The sequence below is a fragment of the Fundulus heteroclitus genome, chromosome 22, assembly GCF_011125445.2.
Source record: "Fundulus heteroclitus isolate FHET01 chromosome 22, MU-UCD_Fhet_4.1, whole genome shotgun sequence".
NCBI lineage: Eukaryota > Metazoa > Chordata > Actinopteri > Cyprinodontiformes > Fundulidae > Fundulus > Fundulus heteroclitus.
In genome coordinates this window covers 12,090,918-12,114,484 of record NC_046382.1, presented here as the reverse complement: position 1 = coordinate 12,114,484, position 23,567 = coordinate 12,090,918, and the positions used below count along the sequence as shown (strand labels likewise).

Below are 23,567 nucleotides of genomic sequence, written 5' to 3'. Positions count from 1 at the left end.
CTACAGACTGCCTTTACTGTGCCATGGTGTACAAATATTTATTACTGTAATTTCTTTGTACTCTTCCTCTGACTGATACCTTTGTACAGTGATTGAGATTTATATATATATATATATATATATATATATATATATATATATATATATATATATATGTGTGTGTGTTACAGTTTATGTGGGAAAGGTTTTTAAATGATTTCTCATTTTTACATAAGCAAACCCGCCATTTTAACAGACTTTTAAAAGCCACTGTAAGTGAAACAAACTGACCTTTTACATTTAAGCGGAATGTTTTGGGCCTGTTTTAGAGCAAAAATAATAAACAAATTAAATCACTAACAGTTAATGTTAAATGTTTTATTACAAAAATATTTCTGAATTGCATTATGTACTATCCTGAATTAGAATCCTGGACACACTGCCGATTTCACAGACTATGAGTTTTTCTTTTTACCTTGCAAACTTTCCTCCTTTTTTTTTTCTTTTTTTTTTTTGGTTGTTTTAATTTTTTTTTCAAGGACATCGGGTCGCACTGAAGCCCGGTCAGCAGCAACGTCCCAAATCTCAGAGCAAACGGTCAGACGGCCACGAAGGAAACGTCTGCCTGAGGTCACAGGACAGACTCGATGGCTTCGGGCATGCCCTCCAAGATTTTGGTTTGATGCATGACGAGCGGCGACGTCTCCTCCTCCGCCTTAACGTTGGCCACGGATTCAACCCTGACCTCCCCCAGTTCCTCCGCCTCCTGTTGGTGCTTCTTCGTTTCCAGCTGGTTGATGTGGTGGAGGATTCCTGCCCCCAGAGCATCGCCTTCCACGTTCACCACTGTGGTAGTACGATCCCTGGGAACAAAGAGTAGATAGGAGTAAAGGAAATGTGCCCTTTTGTTTATTACATTATCTTGAAAAGCTTCTTAACGTCCTTGCTAATAATCAGGGCTTTTTCAAGTCTAATTCCTCTTTCAAGAGGTGAACTTTGTGTTTGAATTTCTGCATAAAAGAGTTGCTTTTCCTCTGAGAAAACACCGTAAGAAGTTTTCTAGCTCGCCTCACTGTTATAATGTTGGGTGTATGTTTTCCAGCGCGGGTTGACTTTACTCACACAATCCAGTCGACGGCCAGCATGAGGGACAGATCGTTGGTCGGCAGGCCGATGGCCTCCAGGATGATGGCGATGGTGATGATGCCGCCGGCGGGGATGCCAGCGGCACCGACGCTGGAGGCTGTGGCCGTTACCCTGCAAGGGATCGCAACATATGAAACCATTTCACGGCAGAATACAGATGTTAACAACTACAGTATCGACACCTTTTTAATTTATTCTCATTTTATGCGTCAAAATTATTTTTGTTACAAAAAATATAACTGTGCTGGCTTTTGTATTCTGATCCCTTTACTTTGGTCCAGTGCAACCAACGGCCTTCGTAGGTCACCTGATTACGAAATAGGAGTCCATCTGTATGTAATTTAATCTCAAGGTAAATTCAGATTGTCTGTAAAGGCCTCAGAGGTTTGTTAGAGAACATTAGTGAACAAACAGCATCATTAAAAACCAAGGATCACAGTGGGCAGGTGAAGTTGTGGAGAAGTTTAAAGAAGGGTAAATTTTAATCCATCATCTGAAAAAGGGAATAAAAATGGGACAACTACAGACCTGCCAAGACACGACTGTTTACCTACACCAAGGAACATTAAAATTAATCAGATAAGCAGCCAAGAGGCCAACAGGAACTCTGGAGGAGCTGCAAAGATCTGCAACTCAGGTGAGAGAATCTGTCGACAGGAAAGCTACTAGTCATGAACTTTGTGAAATAATGTTAAGAAGAAAGCCATCGTTGAAAGAAAGTCAGTTCTCAGCAAGCCGTATAAGGAACATGGCAAACGTGTTGAAGAAAGACGCTCTGGTGAGACGACTGTTCAGGCTAGGCGCAAAATTTATATGCCGAGGAAAACCAAAATAACACGTAACCCTGAAAACACTATCCCCAGGGTAACACATGGTGGTGGAAGCATGATGCAGGGGAGGGTTTTATTTACTTTATTTTTTTTAAGCAGGGAAAGGATAGTTGTTCAGGTATGTATGAACCTAAATAGCGGGAAATCCTGGGCGAAATCCTGAAAAAGGCTGAAAAAGACTTCAAACAGGACAAGTGCTGCAGTTTAGATCAATGCATATTCACGTGTTAATACTGGCCCAGTCAAAATCCAGCCCTAAGAACTGGAGTCAAGTCGTGACAGATGCTCTCCATCCACTCTAAAGCCGGGCGTACACTGTACGAGTTTTTCCCCTTTTCGGGCCGATTCTTCAGTCGTGCGAGCATTTTTTGAATCGGCCGAATTTCAGCTTGATCGTAGAGGGGGGGAGGAGGGGGGACTGGCTTCTCACGACTACCTCCAGATCAGGAATCAGACGATCGGTGAAAATCAAACATGTTTGAAATTCAGTCGGCTGTCGTGAGGTTTTCCTGAGCGCATCCTGCTGTTCAAGCAGAGCTACGAGGGGGCGCCCTCCCCTCCTCTCCGTCCCCGCCAGCGGAGGGAGGGAAGCGGGCGTCCCTGAAGCAACCTCCAGCTGGTGTTGGGGAGGGCGAGCCGTCCGGTCCGCGCAACGCGCTGGCCGCCTGTTTCGGCACTCCTCCGCGGTCCGCAACGCGCTGGCCGCCTGTTTCGGCACTCCTCCGCGGTCCGCGCAACGCGCTGGCTGCGCTGGCTGCCTGTTTTGGCACTCCTCCGCTTGCTGGGGGGGGGGGGGGGTTGCGGGCCAGGCGACCTGCCGTGCCGCGCGGCCGCCGGTGCGTCTCGTCCCTCCTCTCTCTCCCCTCCGTTCCCCTGACGCCCGGTGCCTCCTGCGGGCTTCGCCAGAGCTGAACTCGAACCCCTGCTCTGGGTCCCTGTCACCTACCGTCGCTCGCCTGCCTCTGCCACCACAGCGAGCGGTCCCAGAGGGGACACGACGTACAGTGTGAGCAGTCCGGTCTCGTCCGAGCGTCGCGCCGCACAGATCGTGAGCGGTGAACTTTTAAACCCCGCGGTTCCCTCGCACAGTTTGAGATGTATATAAGTACCACGACTGAAAAACTCGTACAGTGTACGCCCGGCTTAACTGAGAATGGGATATTTATCTAAAGAAGAATGGGCAAAACTCACAGTCACTAGATCAGGGGTGCCCAAACTTTTTGGCTCGTGGGCCGAAATTATGAAGTGAAAACAACTCAAGGGCCAAAAAATTAATAAAAAAAATAACATAACCAAACAATTGCAAAAACTTTTTTACCTGCTCTACAAAACATGATCATTTTAAATAAACAAATTAGACTATCTGTATTTAGCCAATTTTAATAAATACACTCCAATCAGACTTTAGTGCACCAAAGTCTGCATTTGAGTTGAAGGATAGATGTTTTTTGTGTTGTACTCAACATTTAACTGTAAAATTTTAACTTGTCTGTAATAATTATAAATAATAAAGTGTTGGTTGGCCAAATCTTTCTTGAAAGGCAATGGGGGGGGGGGGGGGGGGGGGGCTGCACAAAAACAGCATAGGGGCTGCACTTTGGACACGCCTGCGCTAGATGAACAAAGCTGGTACCCCTGAAAGACTTGCAGCTTTTATTGCTGCAAACAATAGTCATACTAAGTATGGACTCGAGCGGGGCTGAATAAACATGCACGGCAACCTTCTCGAATTTTTATTTAAAAAAAGAAAAGTTTAATTTTCCTTTCAGTTATGAACAACTGCGTCGTTTTAGCGTGGTAACAGGTAAAAAAGGAGATTTCAACCCTTTTTTATACAAAACACTGCATTGTTATTTCTTGACAACAACAACAAAAAAACAAACTTACAAGATGGTGAAGATCTGTCCAGCATTGAGCTCGATGTTGTTGAGCTGTGCAATGAAGACGGCAGCAATGCACTGGAAAATGGCAGCTCCATCCATGTTCACTGTAGCTCCGATGGGGAGGATGAAGCGGCTAATGCGTTTGTCCACACCGTTGTTTTCTTCCACACACTTGATCATCGAGGGAAGAGTCGCTGAACTGGTGAAAGAAACAGGAGTCCAATCAATGCCTTCATTCTTAATGTTGCTGCAGAGACTAAACTTATCGGCCGCTCAGTGAGAATACCTGGAGCAGGTGGCGAAGGCGGTGGTAAAGGGCGTGATGAGGCCCGAGAGGAATGTGAAGGGGTTCTTTCGCGTGAAGGCAAAGTAGATGAGGGGAAGAACGATGCCTCCATGGATGACGTGGCCCAGGACGGAAGCGAAGATGTATTTCCCCAAGCTTGTCACCAGGAGAACTACATCTTCCATCTCTACGATCTTACTCCCCACGAGAAACATGATGCCAAAGGGAATGTACCTGAGGAAAAGAGATGAGAAACCACCATGAAAGACGGTCACGGTCACTTTTAATCCAGCCTTAAAAGCAGTCGGACGGCCTCCGTCCATGTTTACCACATGATCCAGGACACCAGCACCATGGTGGCCTCGTTGAAGGCGTTGAAGAAACGAATGAGCTCCTCTCCCTCCTCTCCAAGTATCCGCAGGGCCACGCCGAACATCATGGCAAACAGCACCAGACCAAGGATGTTCATGCCATCGGTTTCAGTCCCAATCGGCACCTAAAACGTCCAGAAAGGCAGAAACGTAGCAGATGTTGACACGTCAAACTGTAAAGAGTGCTTCGTATCTGCTCATTCTGGAGATGCTTGGACAAATGTATCTTTAAAAAGCCTTTAAACCTGAGCAGTTTGGGGTATAAGTCACACCAGGTGGCCATAGAGGTTGTTTGCAAATCCTAAAGATGATAATTATCTGTACCCACTAGAAGAACCAAGCAAGCATGATCCGAAATCTTGTAGAACGCCTTCAACAGCACTCAATCTCAGTGGTAATTTTTTTTAAATAACTTTATTAATTTCTCACATCACTTGCATCATTGCAACACCACTGCAATCAAGAACCCTTGAGTGAATCCGAAAGGTCCAACCAAGTTTATAGATTCAACTAGTTTAAGTCATAACTAATCGCTGTAAACAGACAACATACTTAATGTTGCAAACGTGCTTAAAAGAAAGAGCTACAAAGGGCTTTATTTTGTAAAGTTGCAAAATATTTCAACATAATTCAATAATGAAACACAAACAGTTTTGGCTATTGCGATTTTTTTTTTCAATTGCAACATGGCTACTATTAAAACCCTTCTGTCTTTTCATAATCTAAGATCCTAATATTTTCCACTCCTTACCCTAGATGTTGTAAATATACATTTATTTATAGGCAAGGTATAAATAAATATACATTTCAGTACAAAGCCAATGCAAATTGCTGTACATGTTTAAAATATAGGAAGATAAAACAGAATAAAAGCAAGTTGGAATAAAATGTAGAAACAAAATAGAACATGGGAAAATAGGAACTAAAAGCAAATATGAAAAACAGTTGGACTACAAACTTGAACTAATGATGTTTCAGTAAAACAGTTTAACTAGAACTGTCGAAGGCAATCCTAAACAAATGTGTTTTTAATCTTGATTTAAAGGAACTCAGGCTTTCAGCACTTTTACAGTTTTCTGGAGGTTTGTTCCAGATAAGTGGAGCATAGGAACTAAATGCTGCTTTCCGTGTTTGGTTCTGGTTCTGGGTATGCAGAGAAGGCTGGAGTCAGTAAAGGTTTGCCACACTCAGTATATTGCCCTCTGTTTACACTTCTCTCAATATGAAGACCTTTCCAATGCTAAAAAAAACTTTAAAATGCTCTGTTTGTGTTTTTTCACAACTAAAAAAGTGTTCCATGAATCCCAAAATATATATATAAATAATATCTGGTCAGAATCCAATAATCCAGTCCAGGTTAAATGAGTCCAAGTATTCAATTGTAAACCAGAGATGATGTGATGAAATCCAAACATCTTAAAACCGAGTGAAACAAGTTAGTCGCTGTGAACCAGATGCCTTCTTCAGCACAGAAGACGAAGCCACAGAGCAAAGCTGTACCTTCTTACAGGTCTGACTCTGAGCACAGCAGAGGGGAAAACCCACTCCACATTGTCTGGAAAGGCAAACAAGATGGCCAAAAGTATTTCTGAGAGCAACTACCAAGGAATTTGGTTTTAGTCTGAATGCTTGTACCGTCAACCCCTCACACAAGGGTTGTGGAGCCATCACCCATATCAAAAACTGAATGCAGGTAAGATGCTAACTACACATTACATCTCAGCAGAACCCTATTCAATTAATATAATCTAACAATTTATTAAGGCAAGTGGGAATTTCAGAAGTATTATTCACTTTTTTTTTAAATTTTATATCTAGATTTATCTTGAATCTCAGTACACAGTTCATGCAGGACCAAAGTGTTTGAACACACGCAGCAAGCGTGGCGTAAATGTGCATGTCTTTCCAAAGGCGACTGGGACTGCTTTTTTAGTCCTTTAAACATGTTTCCACAACAGCAGTTGCTTGGTCAGTCTGGACCTAGCCAAGCACAGCATGTGTGCCTCTCGTTTATTTATAAAGAAGACTTGTTGAACAGGACAGCTTATACAGTCAGCTCTGGTTTTTACAACACCTCTCGCTATAGAGGGAACGTGCACGGGTGCACGGGTCTGGGGCAGCGGCAGGATTCAGCGAACTGGGTGATGGATAACGAATAAGGACAGCGACAAATCCTGAGCTCAATCCCTTCATGGTGTGCTGAGCTCTCCCACAGCCTGACTAGCTCTGTCCAGTGCCACTGAGCAGGACAATCCCCCATGACTTTATAAGACAAAACTCACAGACCAATGCCAAGGTCAGTCCCCCCCACCATTCCACCCAACCCCCCCGGCAAGGGCAGGCCAGGACTGCAAAGGAGACAGAACGGAGGGACTCTGAACATTTTGTTCCAACATTAGCAATTAAGTTTAAAACTGATAAATGCTTTTATTTTTTTTTAATGAGTAAATTAGGGTTAAGGCAAGGTGTAACTTTTGTTCCCTGTTTGCGATAGGGCTGGGCGATAAATCGATTTAATCGATTAATTCGAATTTACAATTCTTTAAGATTTCATTTTTGGAAAATCTGGATTTTATTTTGCCAATACACTCATTGGGTTTCCATGAAGAGAACAGCATGTGATGCTGAATATATGTTTAGGCAAATGTATTGTCAAAATATTGTTAAGTAGAAACTTTTTTTTTACCATAATATGAGAAACTTCATTTACTTATTTACTTTTTTTTAACTTAGTTTGAAGTTCACAAGTGCAGTGAAGCCTGTTCTTAGCTCAATGTGTAAAAACACTAGCAGCAAATGTTTTGTTATATTTTCATTGTTTATAATGGCACGGCTGCCATCTTGTTTTGCATGTTTCACAGCTTGTTATTTAGTTGCACTTTGAATTCAGGTCAACTCCCTGACGAAATGCTTGACATAAAAGCAAGGTTTTAAAATAATTTCTTTAATTTCTTTTTATGAAACAAAAAGGAGGAAAAAAAATTGATTAATCGGATTTGGTATGATAAAATCTGAGATTTATTTTTTAATTCATATCGCCCAGCCCTAGTTTGCGATAAAACAAAATTAGTAGGATAATCAACATTAATCCCTGCAAAATCAAGATGGTCTGTCCGACTGGCAACTATAGGACAGACTCATGCTACCAATAAAGGTGTAGTCACACTAAACGCTGTGTTATAACAACAGCTCACAGAATCGCCTGTAACAGCATGAGTTGTTCAGTGTTTGACTTTATTTGTCGCACAATTCTTCATGGAGGATCTTTTGGCCTTTTTTACAACGTTGCTTAATTTGTTGAGATTTGCAGATATTTATTTCTGCAATTTTTTTCTTAGGGTGACATTTGGACTCTGCTTGGACCAATGCAGCATATTGTGGACATCGCCTTTTTGGACATTGTGTTATGGATCTGCATCTGCGTTTTGGATCATTATTCTATTGACGACCCTTTCAGATGATCTCACATATCTCAAATGTAAAAACCAAGTCCAATCTATAACCCCTCCACCACCTTGCTTCACAGCCAGTGTGAGCCATTCGTGCAAAATATGGTACTCTAAATTATGGTGAAACATCTCTACTTTGTTCCAGAAGTCTTGCGGTTCATTCATAAGTAACATGGCAAACCTTAAGCCACCCAGCCATATTGTTTTCAGTGAGAAGAGGCCTTCTCCTGGCAACCGTTTCATACAAGCAAGACTCTGGCCCCGTTTACGCGATAACGATTCAATAAAAACTAGATTGTTTTTCAGTGTCTAATTAACACATCTATAAGATCACATTCTATCAAGGATCTGCGTGCACTAGTAGAAACCTTAAAACCTGTGTATTATCCCTGCCACACCACTAGGGGGCAGTATCCTCTTTGAAACTCAACAATGTTGTTACCTTGTTAGCAGTACCTCTTACAAACATTGTTTAAAACTGTACTTTCCACTTCCTAACACCACTTTTAATCTGTTCGGTTAAGAGTTGCAGCCGCTACATGTAACATTTGTCTCTTACAACTTAATAAATAAACATGTTTTCATAACAGCCTACTGTTGTTGATGCGAGATGTTGCCAAATTGGATCAGACAATCAGCCTTAAAAAATGTCATACTTTCCGTGGTCAAAAACCGACTTTAGCGGCAATTCCAGTTTATTCTTCTGATCGGATTTCAGGATTTCCGAGTTCTGACTGCAACTGGAATGCAGCATTAGTTGTTTTTGTTTTTTTTAAGCAATACATGGTTTGACATTGGGATGAATTTGTCTTGACATCCACAAAAGTGGCAACTGTCTTAAATGTTTTAAACTTGTAAATAGCATTTCTGTCGGTGTAATATTTTCTTCAAATCGTTTTGAAAATTACCTTTTAACTCTTCCCAGATTAATGACCACAATCGTTTGGCCCTCTGTGGCCTATGCTGCGGTCTTTCTAGCATGGCCTTTCATTAACAATTACCTGTATGCTTGAGACCATCAAACTGTTCACCTTGTTTTGGTATAAAAAAAATAGTCACAAGTGGGCAAAATCTGTCGGGATTTTGTTCTTAGAAGTTCAGTTTTAGTGTAGTGTGAATGTAGGGACCGATGACAGCCTCTTTCCTGTCAGAACAGAAACAGGTCTGTTTTATGTGCTTACCTTTTGATAGAGGATTGTCCCATTGGTGTCATTACCCACAGCAACCATTTTGTAGTCCGTGGCATACTAAAACATACAAAAAGACATTGTGTTACCTGGAGATGTATGTATAATATGTAATTTTCACTTAATGTACAAGATCTAATATGACAGGGGTGTGGCTTTGATTGACACGCATCAGGACTTAATCTGATTAGAGGAAAAACGAAACAAAGAGCGCTGATTGGCCACAGACGCAGGGAGCTACACCCCTGAGGAGAGTCTTTACGTAACCAATCAGAGGCCAGCATGAAGTCACATGGAAGCCAAAGGTTTAAAAGCATAGACATGCGCCCACATCTGGCTGGCATCTTTCGCCTCTAAAACATAAAAATTGCTTACACAAAAAAAAAAATAACTTCAAATAAAGTCAAAATGGAATGGGGTTGCAAAAAAAAAAAAAAAACAGATGCAATAATTACTTCTTTTTTTTTATTATTATTAAGGAATTTGTGTTTACTTTGGTTATACTTTTTCTGCAGTTTTGACAGGGCCTGTGCCCTGGCGCCCCCTACTGACCAGCCACCCCTGGAGTGTTTTGTGGTGGGATTTAATGAACTCTGTGAACTCTCTGGTCCTGCCACCGACCAGCTTGCGAGTTTATAATTCACAGGGCCGACTTGAATGCAAAAGGTGTAAAGGCTTTAATAGCAGTAAATTGGATGCACTCTGGCCCGGGAGTGTTTGCGCAGCCATTTTGCACCGTGCATCCTTTAAATATTGAATTTTCCTTGTTTTGTTTAGCTTTAGCAAACAGTAAAACATAATTGTAGGAAAGGAAGCAGGCGTCGTTTAAGAGTGGGTTGCTAGGCTAGCCAGAGCAGAATGGTTTTGCCATGGGAACGGTTGTTGGTGGGGAACCAGGGAGGGGGGTCAAAAAAAAAAAAAAAAAAAAAAAGAAGCGGTTTGCACAAGCAGGAGCAAGCAGCGGGGTCTTTGAGTGCTGCACTGCTGCGGTAAATGAACTTGGAGTGGCATCTACGTGGTTGGTGAAATAAATTAGGATGGACGGTCCAACACAAGCAATAAAGAGAAAAGCGACCGAGAGCAAAGGATTGGTTTGTCTTGTTTTAAGGGGGGTGGGGGGGGGGGGGGGGGGGGGGGGAGGGTTGTGTTGCACTTACAGAGCGGAAAGCAGCCGCCACCAAGTTCGATGGAAACAAATTCCTGTGGAAGGACGAGAAAAACAAATTAGACGTGGATAAAATCACAGCCGTTGCTCCCGTGGCAATGGGTCCAAACTGAGTCTGAATAGCTGGCTCCCAACATTAGTTTTGCCCTGAAAAACCCTTTTTTAGCATTCAAACTTCATTTATTTTTTTGTTTTATTTGATCGGCTGGACGTCTTTGAACGCCTTAAAGCTGACTCCGCATTGTTAGCAATCAGCTGAGGAGGTTTCCCAGCTACGTCACACTGGGATCAGTCCCAGAACCCACAGGAGGGACTAAACATGCCATAAATCCTCCGAGTGCACTGAGGACAGGTTAAAGCAAAGGAGAGGCCGGGCTTTTAGCGTGACACCACCTGAACTTCAGAGCAACCTGCACATTTAAAAGCAAACTGTGTTTTGAATTTAGATCCTGATTTCTTTTGTTGTTTGTAGATTTTGTGGCACCAGGTTTTTTTTTATTCATCAGTAGCTCGACAGGAGGGGAAAGACATGCAGCAAATGGCCCGAGGTCAGGAATCAAAGTCGGGACAGCGGCGTCCTAATGAACTTTATTTGCTTCAGTTTTAGGCTTTATTTCCATTCAGTCTTTATTCCCCTGATCTTTTATTGCTGTTTAACTGAAATGTGATGGAACAGACCAACACAACGCAGCAGGTGTTCTGGGGTCTGTTTCTACCAGCTTTGCTTTATCTAGAGAATAGCGTTTTAGTCCATTCTTTCTTTGCAGAACAGCTCAGATTGGATTAAAAAGGATCTGCTACCAATGTTCAGTCTTGTTCAATGTTCAGGACTTTGACTGGGCCACTCTGATCTGACCGAGTGCTGTCCAAACGTCATGTTGCAGAGCTCAAAACTGTCCAGCTAAAAGTAGTCGGGGAAGACATTTTTTTTATTTATCTAGATAAAAAAAACTGCTCAACAGCAAACTAAGCATGCAATTTTTAAAAAAACAAACAAACAATTTAGTGTGATGTTTTGCAGAAAAGGGGAATTTATAAATCATTTTAGAGCTGTCTTGCACATGTAAAAAAGGGGCAAACAACTTCCTATTCTATTCTTTTCTTTTTTTCTTGCTCTAAAAAAATATTTACGTCTATTGTCAGCGACAAGGTCGTGGTATGGGTCACGGTTAGGCCCGGTCATTGAACCGAAAATTTACAGACACCGAAATTTATGACAACAACCAACGTCGTCACCGTTGGTGATTAAAAATAATTAAGAAAAAGTTGTTTTTAAAAGGTGAATGTAAGCTATGCTGCTGTCCCTTTAAGACGCTGCGCTACGTTTACGATCTATAGTCACATGACTCCACCCCATCCAGTCTGAAACAAGAAGACAAAGAGACCGAGAGGTTGGGGAAATGGCTCCAGGAGGAAGAGGAGCAGCGGGTAAACTTGCTGCGGCCAGATCTGATGTCTGGTTCAGTCGTTATCCCGTACGTTAGTCTGACTCTACATTATCAGTAGTTTTATCGCCCATTTATCGTTATGGAGGCGAACAATATATCGCCATATTGATTTTAGGCCCCATCGCCCAGCCCTAGTCAAGGTTTTAGCCAATCTTAATACATTGGTGGGCCCAGTTTGGTTTTCATTGAAGGTAGCTAGACATTCATGGTCCTGATTACTATGAAATTAATGTGACAACGTAAATCATTGGTAATAATTCACCAATATTTTGTGTCGTACCAAACATTTTCATTAGATTTTAATTTGTCTGCATACTTTTTTTTTTTTTTAAATCAGAGAAAATGTCATCATAATGTCCATCTGCCTCTTGCACTGTGGTAACCGGCCGCACAGAACCGTTCCAGCGACTACAAACGATCCACAGACCAAATTTAGAACAACCTGATCTAATCCAGCTCACTGAAGCTCTGGCTGCATGTTGAAGGTCGTTGTCCTGCGATAAACTGAACCTCCACCCTCTAGTCTTTCACAGTCAGGTTTTGTGAAATCTTCTCATCAACTCTGACTATTTTCCTTCTACCTACAGAAGAAACATATCCCCACAGCATGATGCCACCACCGCCGTGTTCTCCCATTTGGATGCCATTTTCATCTTAGTCTTTGCTGATGTCCTCTAACAAGAGCCCAAAGAGCCAAAAAAGGCGCATCATATCATAAAGTTTTAAATTGTATAAAGTGGCTAAAACCGTGCCTCCTAAAGCTAATGTTGATTTTTATTTACTGTGTAGTAACAGCATCCTGCCACTAGATGTCAGATTTCACTGACATTACAGTAAAACAACCCAGAAATGTCCAAAAAGAGAAAAAGTGATGCAGAATGATGAGTTTAAAGTGTAACTCACCCCAATATTAACTTTTTTTTTTTCAGACAAACTGTATAAACTGGGCCTAAGGGTGCTACTTTTTTTTACTGTGCATTTTTTTTATATCTATGTTTTTTTTGTGTTGTTAAATGTGCAGAAGGCCCCAGCCTGCGCACACAACCTTGTATGGCGTGACAGTTTCAGCAAGCTCACTCAGGTCAGTGGGGGAAGCTTCAAAGATGGTCATTTTTGCAGTCAAAGCAGGCCTGTGAGCAGTGCAATACGCATCTTTTAAAGCGTTATCATCCTGGTGGGACACCCGATATGCTGTCTGTGTACTGGAGGACAGTTCATTAGAGAGGTTTGTGTTTTTAAAACCCTAAAGAACAACGATGCGAGTTGTTTTCTCCTCCAGCCAGCTGTTTTTGCAGTCTTTGCCAGCAGCAGTTTTGAACATTTGAACTAATTTTTTTGTCCAGTCCTCCTGCTGCTTTTATCATCAGGGCTGTGAGATAAGCACACTGGGAAAATCTGGAAACTTTTTTTTCCATCTGTCTGCGGTTTTTGTAACCGTAGCTGCTGGGATCGCACCTTATTGTGCGAGTAAACAGACTCCCAGCTCAGGCCAGGCGACTCAGGTCGGCGAATGAGTGCTGTAAACTTTGCCCTCGGTCCTGGGCCGAATGTTGATTCAGTCAATACGTGTCCTCAGCTGGTCATTCAAACCTGCAACGCTCTCTCTCCTTTTTTTGCCTAACACAGCAGAGGGTAAATGTAGAATTCCTGCAGCTTAAGGTCGGGTTCCCCCCTCATCACATGACTGAGGTGGGTGTTTGGATTTCCAAAGCTGAAAGGAGGCATGTTTTTCTCACAGTGCAGTGAGATCCGTGGAGAGATTTTCCCTTCTTTTTTTTTTTTTTATTAAAGCCGTCACATGTCGGCGCCCTGATTAGCCAAAGCCGAACATCATTTAATTTCAAGTCAGCAGAATCAAAGGTTGCACTAATTTCAGCTGAAGTGGACCTGGCTTTTCTGCCTCCTCTTTCACCCACAGCTAAGGTTTGCAGGATTTAGATTCATTCAACGCACAAACCGAAAAGAAAAAAACAAAAAACAATGAAGGCTTGTGATTTTAATTGACCTTATTTGATTAATATCTGATAAAACGTGGTAAGATCGGACAAAAATGCAATCACGGCTTTTAGAGTATGTTCCTTCTGGATTTGTAGAAGATGCCTAATAAAATATTCAGTGACTTTGGGTTCAATCAAGTAGAGGAAACAGAATATGCAAAATATCCTTGAATTTGCAGTTTTATAAACTAATACCTGCACAAGTTTAACTCTGTACATAGCAAAGCAGCTACCAGGGTGTTTTCACGCCTTATGGAACCGTCACAGCGGGCTGAATGACAGCAAACATGGTTTCAACAAGAGGGACGGCAGCTGAGATGGTCAGAAGGATTACAAAACCAAATCAAGATGGAATGATCCGATTCAGCTGGGTCTAAAGTTTGAAGCATGTCCATAGAAAGTGTCCAGGTTGTAAAAGGAGAATATCCAACGGGACCCAGGAAGGTATTCAAGCAACAGGAAGGAAAACTCAAAGGAATCCGCCTTACTTGGGAATTAAGCCAGTTTCTGCATCAAGTTATGGGAAGCATTTGAAAAGTTAAGCGATCATTTTCCATCATTCTGTTCCTGTGGTTTAAAGTCACTTTAATGAGATTCCGGTGAAAATGTTGGAGTTTTTTTTTTTTTTTTCTTGGTCATTTGAAACACCAACGCAGCTTTTCACTGGACACAGCCGTTCCCCTCCCCCACATGTTGCTGCACACTGCTGATCAGTGACCTGAAAGAGGACATCTATGTTAACAGGAAAGACTACGCTGCAAAAAGCAAACTAAAAGTAAGGGAAATCTTCTAGAAATTAATGTATTTGTCCTTGATTTCTAGCAGGCAAGTTAAATTATCTGCCAGTGGATTAAGATTTGTGCACTTAAAATAGGAACAACTCATCTCCATCTGCTTATTCCAAGTGCATTATGTCTAATTATCCTATTTTAGGGCTAAAATACTCATTCCATTGGCAGATAGTCTTATTTAGCTGCTCAAATCAAGGACAAATATACAAATTTCAAGAAAATTTTACGTACTTCTTCTAGTACCCTTTTAGCAGTGTATTTCATCCGCTTAGAAATACTTCCCATCATTAAAGAAAACGCATAGTCAAGGCAGGAAAACTAAAAGAACAGCAGACTTGATCTTTATCCTGAAATTTAGTGCAATTTACTGTGATTTTTCAAGCTGTATGCAAACGAAATTTCGTTCTGTACGCACTTTGTGCATACAAAATGACAAATAAAGCTGTCTTAAGTCTAAAGTCTAAAGTCTAGTTAAGATCTTATTAAGTTAGCGCTGTCTTAAAACTACACTTTGCCACTGCAGCAAAAAAAAAACAGTAATACTCTGCAAAAAGTACTTAAGAACAAATGCTCCTCCATAGTGAAAGTGTTTATATATAATATTTTTTTAAATAAATATGATTATAACTGTAATAACCAAGAGACTGTACTATTTTAGCAAAGCTAGGAACAGATGTTGCTTTTCAGAGCTAAACCAAAAAAGTTGGTCGCTTTAAATCACAAATCTGGGATTTCTACCCAGATTTCTCACGCAGTGAGAACCTTGTACCAAGGCTGACCTCTGTGACCAGCCACCTGGGCCTGAACATAGAAAATGTACGACAAAAGAAATGAGAATCAAACTCATCCATCCATACATCTGTTGTCTTCACAAGCTTATCCGTGCGTGGTTGCAGGGGGAGCTGGTGGACATCTCCAGCAGTCAGCGAGCGAGGGGCGGGGTGCAACTCCCAGGCAAACACACTCAAACCTCAGAGCCATTTAGATTAACTAGTTGAGAAAACAACCCCACCTCTGCAAGGCAACAACATGCAAGCTTCAAGCGGAACGGATCTGAACCCAGGATGCAAGACAACCAGGCTAACGACCGCGAGGAATCCTGAATCTCCACCGGCCAAAGGAGACGAAGCTGGGAGGTTTGTTTGATGTCTGGCTGGAGAAAACCAGCACGATGACATGCAGGTTAGCAGAGCAGCTGGAAGTCCACAGGTGGACATTTTCTCTCCCCCCCACCTCCCCCCCATCAACCCAAAGAAGGTCTGCTGAAGATGACGGCTCATTTTTGGACGATAAATCATTGGTCCAGCCCAGCAAAGCGCATCCAAACTTCTCGTCAACAAACACAGATCAATTCCTGGACATCCACACTTTTTTTTTTCCTTCTACTTGATCTGACATAATGATACACTACTGTATTTTTCAGACTATAAAGCGCACTTAAAATCCTTAAATCTTCTCAAAAATTGATGGTGCGCCTTATATAGGGTTGTAATTATACCAATGCCATTTAAAGTAGTTGATAGAATTATTCTTACTATGTCTACATATTTTTATGTTATTTACTATTTTCATTGAATTTATCATATATATTTACTCTTTACCACTAAGAAGTTTTAAGGTTTTAGATCTCTCTCTTATAGTTGCAGAAGGCCTGCAGAAAGCAGAGAAATATGTTGTGACTATAATAAGTGTTTTTATGAACTCTATTCAGCCATCTGGAGTGCTGCACTGTGTGAACTGCTTGGTTTTATCTCGAAGGTCACAGTTTTTGCTTATCCCTACCCCTTAGCTTGACAATGGAACCAGGGATTCCTTTTCCTAATAAATAGAGAGGAGGCGACGGATTTGCTTCAGATTGGATTTGGAGATCTGTATTAAGCAGGGGTGTCAAACATACGGCCTGCGGGCCGGATACGGCCCGCCGAACAATTTAGTCCGGCCCTGTGGCTAAATGCATTATCATTATTAAAAATAAAAAATAAAAAAAATTTTCCCCCCAGTGTTCTGTCTGGCAATGTGGCAATAAGATGCCACAAAGAGCTCATCAGATTTGACTTTCACAAGTGGACAAGATAAAAGGAAGAGAATGATAAACCAATTATTGAAAAAAACATGTACTTTGTTTAATTGAAAGTATGCAGTTCCTATATTGTCCACGAGGGGCGCTGTGTTTTAATTAGCAGATTAAGCTTCAGGTGTGGAAAAATTCAAATCATTTTTTAATTTTTATCTGTTTGATGTATTTTGTCGTGCAGGACAATGTTTTTAAGTTCCAAAAAATGTGAATAAATGTTTTTCAACATTGTATAATCACTGTGATCAGTTATTATGCATAATGCACAAGTAAATGTTTAACTGAGTAAAAGTATTGTTGAAATTGCACATTCTTTTCTTAAAAACGCTGAGGTTATTCATAATATATTGTGTAAAAGTGAAATTAACTTAATATAAAAATCAACAAGTCCACATTTATTAGTTCTATTTAATCTTGCAATGAGTTTACTCGTGTGGCCCTCTCGAGATCAGATTAAGCTGAATGCGGCCCCTAAACCAAAATGAGTTTGACACCCCTGGTATTAAGCATCTCCGTTTGATCTCCTTGCAAGATTATTTGAAAACCAACTTCATTGTTGTCTCTCCTCCTTGTGTTGCTAATGAATGTTTTAGGTGTTTGAACCTGACAGTAGTTAAGGTCTTTAACCAAACAAGAAGGTTCAGCTGTTTTTAAAGGGATCATTTTACCTGATGTTCTTCAAGAGAAGGGTTTCTAAACCTTATTTTTTTTCCTCGTTCTAGACCCCCACCTTTCTACACTACCAGACCTGTTTTCAGAGTGAAACCGGATGCTTTCTCCAGAAGAGGTCAGGGGCCACCGGAGTAGTCAGGATTCACCATCTGGGAAGAAGCCTGGTGTGAAGGGAGCAAATGGTTTTCTGCTCATTTTAACCAGAACCCTTTTTTTGTGAGCAGTGGTTCTGGTGGGGAAGAACTCCTAAGAAAGTACCCGCGTTACTTCAGAGAGATCCGGCTTGTGGGTACTCGGTCCCGTCCTTCTCTGAGTGCGTTTAGGGCCGGTACGACCTGCACCGAACGGGCCCGGCTGGGAACTGGACACAGACAATCCATCTGCTGTGATGATAAGGGAGAAGTGCTGAGAGCAGCAGTGCTCGGTTTGTTCTGCAGGGAGCTAAAATACACTTTCCTGCCACAACAGCTGTCAGCCTTCCCTCGCTGTGTGGGAACTTATTATTAGGCCTGAGCAGGCTCGTATTAATAACCCGAGGCGACCGCCACAGGACTAAACCGACAAACGTTTACTTTAACAATCAGGCTTCGCTGGAAAAAATGCACCAAATATCAAATTAAAAACTAAAGACACCTGCATGTATGGTTTTCACGGTAGAGTTTAAGTCGGCTGCAAAACATGATTCTAAGCTCATAGATCTGCATGTTTCCCTGTGGAGTAAAGTATAAATGGCTTCTTCTGCCTGTGTGTGTGGACTCAGGGTCCGAAATTAACAGACGCCAGACGCCAAATGCGAGTAAATTTTCCGTTTGCTGAGTAAATTTCACAGGGCTAGCTTCCACATGGCGGGTAAATGTTAGCACCAAATAAATCGTGTTTTCCAGTCATCATTTGGGTGGATTCTTTATGTTCCACGTACATAAATACTCGCACATGTGCACGCGACAGCAGTTACGTCGTGTCCGTTAGCTAACAGCTAGCGTTTAGCTCAGGCTAATTAAGTAGCGGGAATATGTGGAGATATTTAGCCGGAGTCCGTCAGACTTACTTTGACCGGTAAAAAATATGCTTGGCCGGTTGGGTTTTTACGTCTACCAGCGAGCTAGATAGTTCGGACACTGTGTGGACTGCTGCGCATTTCCAGGACGATCCACCAAAACTGTGTGGATCTGGTCTAATGTTTTGCGTTTTGAAGGACCCAGCCACCACCCATTAGCAGTTCTTTGGTTGATTTCACCAGATTTTCCTCTAAAACGTCCTCCTGGCATTTTAAAGCTCCCAGGTCCTTCAGGAACAACAACAACAAAAATGGACCCACAGCATCACACATCCTCCAGCGTGCTAAACTCTGTGGTCCCTTTCCACCTGGAGTGTTTGCTGCTGAAAAGCTTGATCTTGGCCTCATCTGATCGAAACCATTCCTGTGACCATTTCTTACTCATGAAGATCTCCCTCACTTAATATATGAAATTATTTACAACATTACAAACATTTTCTTTTTCACCGTCTGGTTTCAAACGTATTTAATTAAAAAGTGCTGTGCCTTGAGTGTTGCTATCTGAGCAATTTGCAAGGAGATTTTGTTAATGTGTGCATAATTTGCACGAAATAGATAGATAGATAGATAGATAGATAGATAGATAGATAGATAGATAGATAGATAGATAGATAGATAGATAGATAGATAGATAGATAGATAGATAGATAGATAGATAGATAGATAGATAGATAGATAGATAGATAGATAGATAGATAGATAGATAGATAGATAGATAGATAGATAGACAGACAGACAGACAGATAGACAGATAGACAGATAGATACATCCATCCATCCATCCATCCATCCATCCATCCATCCTTTTTTCTGACCCGCTTAATTCCTCATGGGGTCGAGGCGGAATACACCCTGGACAGGTTATATAGATATATAAATAGTATAAAAGTGTAAGGGTAAAATGCTGCAGTTCTATTTATTATTAATAATAGGAATACTGTAGGTTGGGTTAGACAATAAATTATTCTTTCTGAATGATTTCTTAGTGTGTTCCTACAGAATAAAAGGACTCAAGCTAAAAGTTGGATTATTAAAAATCTTTCTTGTGAGATATTAAGGTGCTACAGTTTTTAGTTTATGTATTTCAATCTTAATCGTGGAGGGTGTTATATGTTCAAGTTTGTAAATATTATGTCCTTTTAATGCAGGATTTCACAGCGTTTTCCTCAACCACACCTGCCGTACAGACGCCTGAGCGCTACTTTCACTTCAACCATAATTTCTTTTACACTTTTTCCGCCACGCAGCAGATTTTTTTTCCTGCAGATATGTTTTTTAAAGTATTGATTTTCCCAGCTTTTTAACTAATCCTTCCCAATCTTCAGACAGAGCTTTGTTATGCCTCGTAACCCTGAACAATGAATCTTTCAGGCATAAACAAGTCTTCAGCCTGAAGGGTGAACTGGTGTTGAGGCAAAACATTAACAGGTGATATTTGCAAAAAACAGATTTTAAATAGGATCCTTAGGCTCTTTGTCAGCAGTCTGTCACAAGACAACGTATTCCTGTTTCTTTAGACGTACTGATGGAAAACACTGTAGGTAACAAAGTTCATTAGGCAGAAGATAAGATTCCTACAGAATCACAACGTCTTTTTGTTCAGCACACTGAAATCTGGATGTAGAGGGATACACAAAAAAATACTAATAAAAATCAAAACCACGATAGAAAAAGACCGCAAGAAAGTCTGTCTTCTTGAACTCGACTATAAAAAGGTACACTGCAAAAAACGGAACTAGAAATAAGTAAAATGTTCTTAAAATCTTTGTATTTGTCCTTGATTTGAGAAGGTAAATAAGATGATTTGCCAATGGAATAAGAATTTTGCACTTAAAATAGGAACAACTCATCTCAATCATCTTATTTCAAGTGCAGTATGTCTAATTATCTTATTTTAGGGGTCAAAAGACTCATTCCATTGGCAGATAATCTTATTTACCTGCTCAAATCAAGGATAAATACACAAATTTTACGAACATTTAACTTATTTTTAGATCCGTTTTTGCAGTGTAACTTTTGCACCGATCCAGATCCACTGAACAGACTTTAGGCTATATCTACTTATCCTACTTGTTGTTTCTTACATGTTTTACCATTTTGATTTTATTCCTAAGAACTTGAATTTGCGAATAAGCCCCGATGTCCACGTTCTGTTTCCCCTTTGCCCGGGCTGATGATCCACACGTGGAAAACACTAGAGAAGGACGACGCTGACAGGTGTCACCATCTGCAGTTTAACCCTCTCAGCCACTTAAAGCGGGGCGCAGTCGAGTTTCATGGGACGACATGTGACGGGGGCGCGCGGGGCAGAGAGCCCCTGCGTGATTTGAATTGCAAATCAGAGCAGCGGTTGCACAACACGGACGGCTCCATTGGTGAAAGGGGAGATTAGATAGAACGACCCTTCCCCCTGAATCCTGTGTGGAGATGGAGAGTGGAAGCTGTGACCCAATTGCAGCGCTGCTGACATGTAAACTTCGAGGTACCATGACCCGCATGTCCAGGGTCAGCTGGGTGGCTTTAGGAGCTCAGTATAACCCTTGTTCCTCCCTTCGTCTGCAGAAACTGTGTGCAGCATAATGATCCACCGTATCTGATGCATGGGGTTGTTAAAAACAGAAAGAAAAATGCACTTTTCTGTGTAGAGGTAGAGAGCAGGGGCCCCGTTTAGGATATTAACCCTCGGACACAACCGTCAGGGGCTTCAATCGCAACCTTTAGACCGTTGCTTCCCGGTCTTTCCTTGCGACACAAACAGAAATGCAGATTAAAAAAACCCTTTTCCTGCTTCTCACAGGGACAAACCTGACACTAACGTCCGATTTGAGGACTAAAAGGGCCGTTTCACTGTTTTTAACGGAAAAAAAATGTAAAACACTGACAAATTGTTCAGAGCTGGACTGGATTATTCAACGGTGAAGAAGACAGAAAAACACAGTTAGGGGAGGCACATGTTGCTTTACAAAATAGGAGGTTTTTAGTCTTTTTTTGGGCATTTAAGCCACCTTAAAACAGCATCATCTTCCCCAACCCCTTTTTTTCTGGACCCACTTTAATTCAAAACTTATAAATGAATTCAATATTCTTTAAGAGCCAGTTTGTAATGGCTGACAGTATAAGACTTAAAAACCTGTTCAAAACTGAAGACCTGTTGGTAATCTGGGAAATTATCACAACATTAATCATTAGCTGTCCAAGAACACACTGAAAAATGTGTTCCTATATTGGATTATCTTAAAATGGGTCCACTTTAAAAAAAAAATGCTACAAAAAGTTAGAATGGACGGGGCTGCAGCCATCAGATGGAGACTTTATGATCCGTGCAAAATTCATGCAAACCTTAGACCACCACAGAAGAGGTCAGTTTTTAAAAGTGCAACACTTAAAGGGGTCAGAGGTGGACCGGATAATTCTACGCTAAATAAACCTTCAATGATGTTTTTGACAACACATTCCAACAAAGACTGGATTGGATCTGTCGATTGATCCTCTCTAAATTTTACCTTATTTCTCCCCCTTTCAGTTTATTTTTTTCATTGGTGATGCACAACGACACACAAATAAACATGCTGTTAGGTACCCAGGTAAGCTTTAGGGCCTAGATTTCAGTGATGCTTCACGTGCCCTGATGTAAACGGGCGTCCAACGTGGAAATAAAGTGATAATATCAACACAACGATGAATGGGTATAAAGTGCAAACATTACATTTTTGCTGAAAATATCCAGCAGGGAAAATATTATTCAAGGTGATTTAAAAAAAAAGGTGTTTAATTTAAGAGAAGAGAAGAAATACCTTTATTGTTCCACAATGGGGAGAAAAAAAAAACCTGTATGTATTTTCTTTTAATGCTGAACATTTTTAAAGGTGGAATAAATGAGAAAAAAATTAAACAAAATCCTTAAAATCTTACATACATAACATATGAATTAGTTAGTCGGTGCAGACTGATCAGTATAAGGCTCAACAAGTATGAGTATTGCTCTTGATCTCATCATCATCATTATTATTATCATTATTTATTCATTATATGTTTAGAAAACGTTGCTCTCATTACTTTGTCCTGTATTACTTAATAATCATTTACTTTATGTCACGGTATTTCTAAAGATAAAGGTAATTTTATCTTTGTCCCTAAACCCATTTTGTTATGTTAACTGTGCATCCTTTTTTTTTTTTTTTTTTTTTTTTTTTGTTAGAAATAAATATTATTAATTGTTAAGTGTAGATTTGGCTTTTAATGAAGCCACTTTACACAGATTTTAAGATGTGCATTTTTAATAAACTTTAAACTGATCTGTGGCTTTTGTTTTTTCCCCAACAACTGGACTTGAATTGGGGAGGTCCAGCTCAAAATAACAATCATAAAAATACACTCTACTTAAATAAGTAGAGTGTATTTTATCTTTATTATCTAATCTAGACGGATTTCCTCCAGGTTTGACCCCACCTGCAGCTGATGTTGCGCCCTAAAACCAGAAAGAAAAGCCCTTCCCAGCCCCTCTGCCGGTGGAGGAAGAGGAGGAGGAGGAGGAGGAGGAAGAGGAGGAGGTGGTACCTGGCCAGATCCAGGAAGGAGTCGGCGGTCTCCTTGTTGCTGCTGACGCTCTCCAGCCCCAGGCTGTTGGTGTTCAGGGCCCCGGCGCCCACCCCCGGCTTGATGATGAAGGCCAGCGCCACGCCGATGCCCGAGGCGATCAGCGTGGTCGCCAGGAAGTAGGAGACCGCGATGCCGCCCAGCTTGCCCAGGGAGCGCGTGTCCAGGCTGGCGGCGCCCGACACCAGGCTGCAGACCACCAGCGGCAGGATGATCATCTTCAGCATCCGCAGCAGCATCTCCCCGGGGAAGGCGAAGTGGCTCATCTGCGCCCTGCTCAGGCCCATGCTGCGCACCAGCATGCCGAGCCCCACGCCCACCAGGACGCCGGACACGGTGAGGATCACCAGCAGGTTCCTGCACAGGAACCCTCTCAGCCTCTCCACGAAGCCCCTCTCCTTCTTCGTCTTCCTCTCCTGCTGCTGCTGCGCCTCCTCCTCCTCCTCCGCGCCGGGCTCCTGCTCGCTGTTCTCCAGCATCCGAGCGGTGGACGCCGAGCTGGGCATGGAGTGCCCGTTGATCTCGCTCTTTTTCTCCATCGTGGTTAGCGTGGGTGAAGGAAGGGAAGCGCAAGGCAGCGTGGGGCCAGAATGTCCCACTCGCCGAGTGGTGGGTTGTTAAAGCTGAGCGCGGAGGG

The 23,567-nt window shown here is 41.7% G+C and overlaps 1 protein-coding gene across 1 annotated transcript; it reads right to left on the bottom strand.

Annotated features, from left to right (window-relative positions):
- Positions 1-342: 342 nt before the first annotated feature.
- Positions 343-23,469, bottom strand: slc1a4 (solute carrier family 1 member 4). Its single transcript, XM_036126287.1, has 8 exons — positions 22,892-23,469; positions 10,289-10,331; positions 9,126-9,191; positions 4,454-4,620; positions 4,125-4,358; positions 3,843-4,037; positions 1,102-1,236; positions 343-842 (listed from the first exon to the last, which is right to left on the bottom strand). The coding sequence occupies exons 1-8, from the start codon at positions 23,467-23,469 to the stop codon at positions 611-613; spliced, it is 1,650 nt and encodes a 549-aa protein (XP_035982180.1). The 3' UTR covers positions 343-610.
- Positions 23,470-23,567: the final 98 nt, after the last annotated feature.